We start from the raw sequence: 9,584 nt of genomic DNA, 5'->3' as shown, positions 1-9,584 counted from the left end.
AGCACCCTCTGATCTGTGAGCTGCACACATCACGGCGTCCATTCACAAATCCTCCTCTGCACGTCACCTTTTGTAGTAACTCCATAGTGCTGAGCGCTGGTGACGTGGAAGACAATCCTACCAAGGAAAATACAGAGAAGAAGAGAGGAGGGGGGGGGGAGAAATAGGTTATAGGAACTCAAGGACAGGGCACATGCGCACAATGCACTCGATGTCTTATAGTAGTAGTAAGAAGGAGGGGTATATGTGAGGAAGAGGAGGAGGAGGAGGAGGGTGCAGCTATAATATGAAACCTGCACAGAAACAAAACTAGAAGTGCGAAAACTGATTTTTTTCTTAAGGATTTTAACCCCAAAAGCAGGAAAGCTTCACCAGGCAGTGTGTGTGTGTGTGTTTTTTGTTGTAAAGCATTCACTTATTTACAGACAGACATGACATGTGCATGATCAATATGTCCTGCTTGCATGAACAAGAGCCGAATATATTCATGGTAAATTATAATTGTATCCGAGGTTTGCTTCAAATACAAGGCAATACGTGCGTTTAGCAGGTTCAGAACAACAAGCTGCGGTGACGAGGGTGTGATCGTATGTTGGGGAATTACAATAAGGCCTTAAAAAAAGAAGAATTGTGCAAAATATTCCGACTATATGAGAGAATAGACGCTTGGAACGTGCACGTGTGTGCAGGGCGATTGTTACACACGGAAATAGGTTAATTATAGTCGACTTTGAAGGACAGCGTGTCTTTAAAACGCCATTATTGGACTACTGGACTATTCAAAATGTGCGTGGATGTTTTAAATTAATCACTAAATAAAAAGTACACACGCTTAAAAAAACTGTAAAGCTTTTTAACGCAGGTTTTACGCACTCTTTTGGATTGTTTTAGATCATAAAAGCAAGAAAAAAAATGTCGACTCACATCCTAACACCACGTTTGCACAGACCTACGGATACAATTAAAAATAAAACACACCTAAAAATATGTTCAAGGGTCATAAACGCTTCATTTTGGATGGATATTTCCAACTGAATCTAGCAATATTTGAAGAAACAACTGAATAACATGAACGGGGTTCAGTGGCCGATGAAGCGCAAGACAATATAACCAAAAACAGCCAAACATAATAGTAAAGCAGGTTTAAAATCACACTTACTAGCTTGTTGCCTGTCTTTACTTGTAAAAAAATAACACTAATATGCAAATCAACTGGATGCTGTAGCTATATGTTAACCCTTCATCCACAGTACAACGTGTCCTAAGAGTAAAAACGGAGGCCTCAGTCAAACAAAAAATCCTCAGTAAGCAATGACTGGCTCTCCTAAAACAGGAAGCATTGTGTCCAAAAGAAACCGATGCAAAGTGAGCAAACAATAGGGAATACAATATGTGTAATTGTGTGATATTTACTGCAGAAAACACACATATATTCTAGTGTAGTTTGCTAAATAGAAAGATTACTTCTGCGCACTTTTGGGGGTACAAGTGGCTGTGCGTAAAAATCATAACCGGCACTTTAAAATAGAAACAGGTGAAATAACATTCATATCGCTTTTTAAAGAATGATAGGATTGTATGAGTTGTAATATGGGTTGATATGTGCATGTTTAGCAGTGCACACAGCTCTTATTATAATTCAGAGGCTGGTGTCATTTCCTCCAGACTGATTTCCTCCTGCTCTGTGAGGTTAGAGGCCAGCAGCGGCCTGTCTGCGGGTCCTTTGTGTTTATTTAGCCTCAACATTAATCTGCGCTTCCCCTCACATAGGGAGAAACAATCGCAGCATGAGAGAGGCTGTCTAATTACATCTCTCACTTTTAACTCTGTGCAGCCGACATGTGATGAGCCCTTTGTGCCGCATGAGAGACACAAACAGGTAGATTTTAGGGATAAGGATTTTTAAAAATGAAGAAAGAAAGAAACACATATCAGCCTGTGACGTGCGTTTTGAGAATATGGGCTAAAGTATTTTAGGTCATATAAAATCATCTAATTTGCTTCGCTTTTTGCACAAAGCCCGTGTTTAACAAGTGAAAAGTCACTTATAGGGTGTGTACGCAAGACACACTTATTCTCGAGCTTCAATTTAGAAACCAACACATTAAAACCGTTTTGAAAAGGAGCACAGGAAAAGTGCATATTGCGGGTATGCCAAAAGCAACAAAAAAAAAGCGAAATCATATTAAAAAGGCTCACCACAAAATTACATTTTAAGGACTTTTAGTTTCTCCCACTCCCGAAAAACCGACAACGCACACTTGTAGACTTGTCCTAATAAAAAGAAAGTATCTGGATGTCTTTCTAACAGAAATGAAAACAGTTTTTAGCAGCAGCACACGAAAAGTACCTTGTAAGTTCTGGAAAAAGCTAGAAAAACACTGAAAAATGTTATAAAAAATACTGTTGTTTCCATTTGAGATATTTAAGATAATCACAAATACATTTTTACTATAATCTTGGAAATGTAAGATCAACAAAACAAACAATAATGCACGCTTGTGATAGTCAAGAGAAAGCAGATGTATGACTTTCAGTCTCAGTCCTTCTGCTCCACAACTATTTACTAAGAAAGCATCTGCATGTCTGTCTCACTGAAATTAAAAACAGTTTTGAGCAGCACATGAAAAGTAGTTAACATGTTATTGCAAAAGGTGAAAAATTGCAAAATCATATAAAAACCACACAAATGCTTCAACATTTTAAGAAATGAAGGCTGCCAAAAAACCAAAACACTGTGCTTGTCATATAAGAGAAAGCAAATGCATGACTCACTGAAATGAAAACACTTTTGAGCAGCAGTACATGAAAACTAGTTTATTGCAAATGTGAATAAAACTGAAAAATCAATCAAAAATAAAAGCTGCTCTCACTCCAAAAAACAAAAACAATGCACACTTGTAAAAAGAAAGCAGCTTCGTGACTTTCCAACTGATTTGTGTCTCACTCAGTCTCAGTCCTTCTGCTCCAACACAACTAATACAAAAACCTACAATGCACGTTCTCAGTCTTTAGATGATAACAAGAAAGCATGACTGTCTAACTTAAAATGTACTTACATTAAAACAGTTTTGGGCAGCAGCACATGAATAGTAGTTTATATGTTATTGCAAAAGGTGAAAAAAAAAAACTGCTTAATCATTTTAAAAAAACACAAAAAAGCTTCCCCCACTTCCTAAAAACAATGCACACTTGTAAAAAGAAAGCAGCTTCGTGACTTTCTAACAGATTTGTTCCTCACTCAGTCTCTGGTCCTCCTCGGTGCCCTCTTGGCTCTTTACGCCCGGGATCAGTCGCGGAGACCCGGCTTCTGGATCCTCTAAAGGCCTGGAGGGGGGGGGGCGTCCCGGGAGGAGGAGAGCTAACTTCACATCGGTCAGCAAAGTTACCCAAAGTTTTGTCTTTGGCGCGACTCAGTGTCCCGAAACAGTTTGTTTGCATCACTGATTTCTGTTAAAGGGATAAGAACCCTGTCCGCGCGCAGCGTCACGAGAGGCCAACATGAGAACATCAAAAACACACATGGACATTTAGCTTGGCACAGTTTCTGTTTTCAGGCCTTTTGGAGCCAATTGTGAGACACATCCTTCAAATAAATTGGTTATAATTACCATTGTTATTTAACTGCATTGGATTTCAAAGAGATGCATGTTTTAAAGGGTCCACAATGACTCCTATGCACTGTTTTCCGGCTTTAACCTTGGCCCACAAGTCCTATTGACCTCAGAGGTGTTATAATAACCTGTAAAGCAGACAAAAGCCTGTTGTAAATATGATTTTTTCAATATATTTTCAGATATTGTAAATGAAAAAGCTTTTAATGTCCTAAATCTCCAAATTCGTCCACATTGAGCGCTGGGATTTTATCACGTTAGCTTTAAAATCAGATTTTTGGGTTTAAATTGATTTAAAATTGAAGTTTGGTGACCTCAAAGTGCTTACAATGAAACGTATGTACACCTACGATATGTTTTAATGTAGTAAAAATGTACTATTCTTGGTTTTATTGGGAATTCCTCCCTGCCCTGCAAGCAAAGGAGCCCCGGGGGTCTCAGTTTGACAGACGGTGCTTCCATTGTTTTAAAACATCAAACAATGTGATGTGTATCATTTTTTGCATTGCAAACTAAAATAAAGAAAAAATAGAATGCAGCTTCTTACGCACAGAGTAATTATTGGGAGTGTGTGTGAGCATGCACTGGATTTAAATGAGGCTTCTTCCCCTTTACTGGGGCGAGGATGGGCGTTTGTGGACTGCTCCGGAGTCTGCGTCACGTGGCCTAGTTTCTGCCATCCTATTGGTCCAAGGCACGTGTCTGGGAGGGCGGTGGGAAAACGTCACTCGAGGGGCTCGTATTGAAAATAAGAACAAAACTCCAGAGTGAGAGTATTAGAGCATCAGTTTAGGAACCTCTTTATTTACCCTTAGTTTAGTTTAGGTGTAGCGGAGCGCACAGAAATCGGATAAATTGGACGGTGCGCAAATGGCACATTTAACTCAGCTGTAACCCGAGGTTGAGGGAATATATGTCAAAAAAGTATGCTTTTCTCAGAGGACACTATTGCAAGACTTTGCATGGTGTCCGAGGCGCTCACTAGCATTTGAGTTTTATTTTTTTTGCGTGCAAAAAATCCTGCAATTTCATTTCTCCCCAGAAGTTCTTTTTTGCACATTTTAAATTGCAGAGGCGACAAAGGGGTTAAAGCGCGTAAAGGAAAGTGAATCAGTATGGAAGAAAATGATCAGGGCAACAGAGACGTGGTGGTGGATGAGTCGGCGGATGAATCCAACAGAGATGAGTCCAACAGAGCCATCCTCCCCATGCTCCATCAGCCCGGGAACCCGCAGATCCCGCACCGGGTCACAAATTTCTTCATCGATAACATCTTGCGCCCGGACTTCGGACGCAAAAAGGACGGTGGGGAGACCCGAGGATCAGAGAGCAGCCTAAACCTCCACAGCCCTGCTCAGACCGAGCCGGTGGGAGGGGACACGGTGCCGGCGGAGGGCACCTCCACTCCTCACACTGTCACCGGGACCAAGAAACCCCCTATAGCCGAGGAGGAGCCCCTGAAAGCCCGCAGAGAGAAAGGAGACCAGTGCCTAAGCTCAGACTCAGACAGTTCCCAAGCCAGCTCGAACCCTCCCCAGTCCAGTAAACCCATGCTGTGGCCGGCCTGGGTTTACTGCACCCGGTACTCGGACAGGCCTTCTTCAGGTTGGTGCTTCACTTCGTTTTCACTCCGTCCCGTATTCCCGGTAACCTGAAATACCCCGTAACACTGACCCCGGATGCCTTGACCGAGTTCTCCCGAGTGGAGCAGCGACGCGTGTAGAGAGAGCGGAGCAAAACTGAGAATATACTGAGCATAAAAGCGCGTAGGATTTTTGTAGAAATATCATTTAAATGTAAAACGCAAATACATTTGGTCCACGAAGAGTATGCGGTTGTAAAATGTGATTTTATAAATCTAAATAAATATAAATCGGGATTTTCCGTGAGATGAGGCCTGTTTGAAACTAGAAAGGAATATTATGTATTTTAAAAGTAACTTGTATTTAAACTACTCACAAAGTAATTAAAAATACATTTTAAAAATAGCTGTTTGGCATTTACGCACAGATTTATTTTTCTTTAAATGTTACAAGTTGTTGTTTATTTCCTCGGGTTTGAATATGATGAAACCGGGGTCGTATAAATACAAAAAAAATAGCTCGATGCATGCTGAAAGTCTCCCAGAGGAACTGCAATTTTGCAAAAAATTATATTCTTGTTTTAGCACTTTGGCTCTTTGCTGAAAGTTGAGTTTGGGGTGAATTAAAAATGCATGTTTCAACAATGGACGCTCCCACAGCTTATGTGTGTATACTGTCCAGAAGTGTCTCCTATTATTCCCTGTGTTTTGTTTATAAGAAAATATAGGGTACAAGTTGTCAGCCTGCAGCAAACTTAATATCAGGAGTGTTTTCTGGAGCGTCCATATGAAAAGTGGAGTACAACTTGTTCTCATGCATTATGTAACGCTGTATGGAGTAGCGTAGAGGACTACTACGAGTTGTAGAGCTGCTCAGCTTGTATATGGGCTGCGTGGAAAACAAACACACACACACACACACACACACACACACACACACAAGCTGATTCATCAGGTTCGGCGTGTTGTATAGCTTCATGTATGTTTTCCTCGCTGATTGGAGGAGGGAACCAAACACGAAGGCCTCTATAAGCAGAATGAAAATGATCGTAATGTGTTGCTGCTCTACATTCTCTTCACGTTTCCTCCATTGAGGAGCTTTTCAAGTGGCCCACAAAAACAAAAATGCAAAGCAGCTGCAGCGAACTGTATCCTGTGCGCTGTTGCTGCGTAAAAGTGATGTTTCTCCTACTGTCGTCCTATTGGTTCATAATTCCTTATTACTACAGTGTGTGTGTGTGTGTGTGTGTGTGTGTGTGTGTGTGTGTGTGTGTGTAGCCTATATGTGTGTGTAAGCGAGGAAGAAGGATAGGAACAGGGAGGGAGGGGGGGAGGTTTTGGTTCCTGGGTGTTGGTGGTGTCAATAATTTTACAATCGTATTAAAGTGTGCCAAAAAAAGGCTTTTGGGAATCAATCAAACTTATTCTGTGAATTGTTTAAAACAAAATCACGTAATCCCCGAATGACTTGAGGATGCGTGAACATTGGTTTACTTAGTTACTTCTCTATTTTGGTTCGTTAAATACGTTTTAAAATCTATGTTGTCCTCTAAAACAAACTTAAAACACCTGTTTTTAATACATACACATTACCCTTTGTGTTTTGAGAATGGTTTACATATTTATCTATTTTGGAAAGTCACATTTTCTTCTAAATAGACATTACGCACCAGTTTAAGATTAATACGAACATTACCGTAATAATGATTCATGCATATTGGTTTACTTGTATGGTAAATACGTTTTCAAATCTAATGTATCTTCTTAAGTAGACTTTACGCACGTATTCTGGATTCATATTACCCTGGATGTATGGATTGGTTTAATTATTTCTCAATTTGGATGGTTTTAAAATTCAGTTTACTTCTAAAATACATTTTACGCACGAGTTTTGGACGCATTTACATGTAAAGTAGCACGATACCACTTAGACGTAGATTGAGTACTGAGAAAACTAATTTTAAAATTAATTTCTAAAGTTGTTATTGAGCCGAATGCATCATTACGTTTGGCCTTGTAACCATGACCATGTTTTGATGCTGACAAAACAATATCTGAGTGACCCCTCCCCACATTACAGTGCCAAAAAACACCAGTTTAAGATGTCTCTGTTTGAATAGAGTATTTTAAAGAGCAAACTATATTTAAAATACATTTCTAAAATTGATATCAAACCGTATGCTTGGTCACGTTGTTGCCTTGTAATCCTTGCCATGTTTTGATGCTGACAAACCAAGATCTGCGGAACCCCTCCCCACCGTACAGTGCCAAAAACCATCAATATGCAGTCTCTGTTTCAATACGATACTAGTTAGACGTTGATTGAGTATTTTATGGAGCAAACTATATTTAAAATTAATTTCTAAAGTTGTTTTTGAGCCGTTTGCATGATTACTTAACTGCCTTGTATGTTTTGATGCTGACTAACCACTGTGTCCCCTGCACCTTACAGGGCCAAGATCTCGCAAACCAAAGAAGAAATCGACCACCACCACCACACCCACCACCCCCCCAACCAGCAGCAGCAGCAGCAGCAGCAGCAGCAAAGAGGACAAACGACCACGGACGGCCTTCACTGCAGAACAGCTGCAAAGACTAAAAACCGAGTTCCAGACGAACCGGTATCTGACGGAGCAGCGGCGGCAGCACCTGGCGCAGGAGCTGGGCCTCAACGAGTCCCAAATCAAGATCTGGTTCCAGAACAAGAGGGCCAAAATCAAGAAGGCCAGCGGGGCTAAAAACTCTCTGGCCTTGCACCTGATGGCACAGGGACTTTACAATCACGCCACCGTCACGTCCAAGGACGAGAAATCCGACAGCGACTGACTGATCAGAGGTCTGTTTGCCAGCCCATAAAGTCCTCTGGTGAACCCGGAAATGTTGAGAACCTCAACGTTTTATGTTAAAGATGTATAGAAGGGGTCCCCAGCACATAGTCGGAAGCTAACCTGCATATGTTGGGCAATTTGCACAATTAGCATACATTGTGTTAATTAGCATGAATTACGATTATAGCCTATGTGCACAATAGTACAAAAAAAAGGCTTGGCCGATTTGGACAGTTATGGAGTGATTTTTGGGGGTAATTGAGTCAATTTCTGACATAAATGGCAATATTTGTAATCTCTGTGGGCTGATTTTGATTAATTTTGGATCGATTTGGAAGATTTAGTCGACTCTTGATCATTTGGATTGGACAGATTTCCTATTTATTTCTAAATATATCAAATGCAGTCCACAGAGAGTAGCCTACAAATATGGCCACTTTCTGATTAAAACTGCAATTTTGGATCCTGAAAATGTCAGAGATGGATTCAATATCCTGAATAACCCCCCAAACCACTCAAAGTGTCCAAATCGGCGAAGCCATTTTCAAACTATTGTTTATACGCAACAATGTCATTAATTTTAATTAACGCAACGTAAACTAATTGTGCAAATTGCTCAACATATGCAGGTTAGCATCCGGCAGTTTCTATGTTCTTGGGACCCTTACTATACATTTATATCATTAAACGTTGGGGTCTCAACATGTCGGGTTCCCTAAACTGGCACCAGGACCACAGAGCAGCCTCCTGACGAACAGACGCTATAGTAATCCTACGATAGATTTTTATAGAGATATCACATCAAAACTACAGGAAATATTTAAAGAAACCAGTATACTGCTCACCCACCACTACAGATAAAACCGTCCCTACAGAATGTCAGTCTCTATAGCCTCCTGCAGGAATATTATAGTGGGGTTTCGTTATATGGGAGGGGTCTGTCAAGCCTACAATGCAATAATCTCATCGAATAAAGGGCCAGTGAGAATACCAGCATAAATTGTTTAAAAAAAAATAGAGATATTTCTGCAATATCACGTCTATAAAAGATGTTGTATAAAAGTCATTGTTTGTCCCCCCCCCTCCCCCCCAATATGAGGTGCTCACACCCTTCATTTTTTCTATAGGCCTCTCATGATTGTCATTTCTCCATGGAGCTAAAGCTGCGATGTGTCAGTGAAGTGAACAAACCGAAGTCCAAAGAACATTTGTGCTGCACCCAGGCTACTGTGAATTTAAATAAATGCTAACACCACTTTTTATTATTATTATTATTCCCATAGTGCTTGTTGGTTTGTGTTTCAATGTGAAAACAGGGCAGAGAGAGGAGGGTGTTTTTAAATGTAATTGGGCAGACAATGAATTTTGATACGTTTTTTAAAAAAAGATACAAAAGTGATTTCTTTGTCTAACGCCACTAAAATGCTAAGCTAGGCTAAGCTAGGCTAAGCTAGGCTACCCCCTCCGATGCATCAGTGCAGCTGTTGTAGTTTAACCAGCAATATGAATCATTTTGTAGCTCGAAGGCTCACTCTGTAGCATAAAGACAATGATGACCCC

The 9,584-nt window shown here is 40.5% G+C and overlaps 1 protein-coding gene and 1 long non-coding RNA gene across 2 annotated transcripts in view; one reads left to right on the top strand and one right to left on the bottom strand.

The window, feature by feature from the left end:
• Positions 1-6: 6 nt before the first annotated feature.
• LOC104951481 (uncharacterized) overlaps positions 7-9,584 on the bottom strand; it is a 62,817-nt gene continuing 53,239 nt past the window's right edge. Inside the window, exon 8 of the long non-coding RNA XR_799030.1 lies at positions 7-117. This is a non-coding gene — a long non-coding RNA (uncharacterized lncRNA). The remainder of the gene's footprint in view (positions 118-9,584) is intronic.
• Positions 4,401-9,584, top strand: part of en2a (engrailed homeobox 2a) — a 5,823-nt gene continuing 639 nt past the window's right edge. The window contains exons 1-2 of the mRNA XM_010778144.1: positions 4,401-5,219; positions 7,649-9,584. The exon at positions 7,649-9,584 is cut by the window's right edge and continues 639 nt beyond it. Of these exons, the coding sequence (XP_010776446.1) occupies positions 4,730-5,219; positions 7,649-8,022 (864 nt within the window). The 5' untranslated portion in view covers positions 4,401-4,729 and the 3' untranslated portion in view covers positions 8,023-9,584. The remainder of the gene's footprint in view (positions 5,220-7,648) is intronic.

The sequence above is a fragment of the Notothenia coriiceps genome, unplaced genomic scaffold (genome assembly GCF_000735185.1).
Source record: "Notothenia coriiceps isolate Sejong01 unplaced genomic scaffold, NC01 NC01_scaffold00018999, whole genome shotgun sequence".
In the NCBI taxonomy this organism is placed as follows: Eukaryota; Metazoa; Chordata; class Actinopteri; order Perciformes; family Nototheniidae; genus Notothenia; species Notothenia coriiceps.
This window is presented reverse-complemented; position numbering and strand designations above follow the sequence as displayed.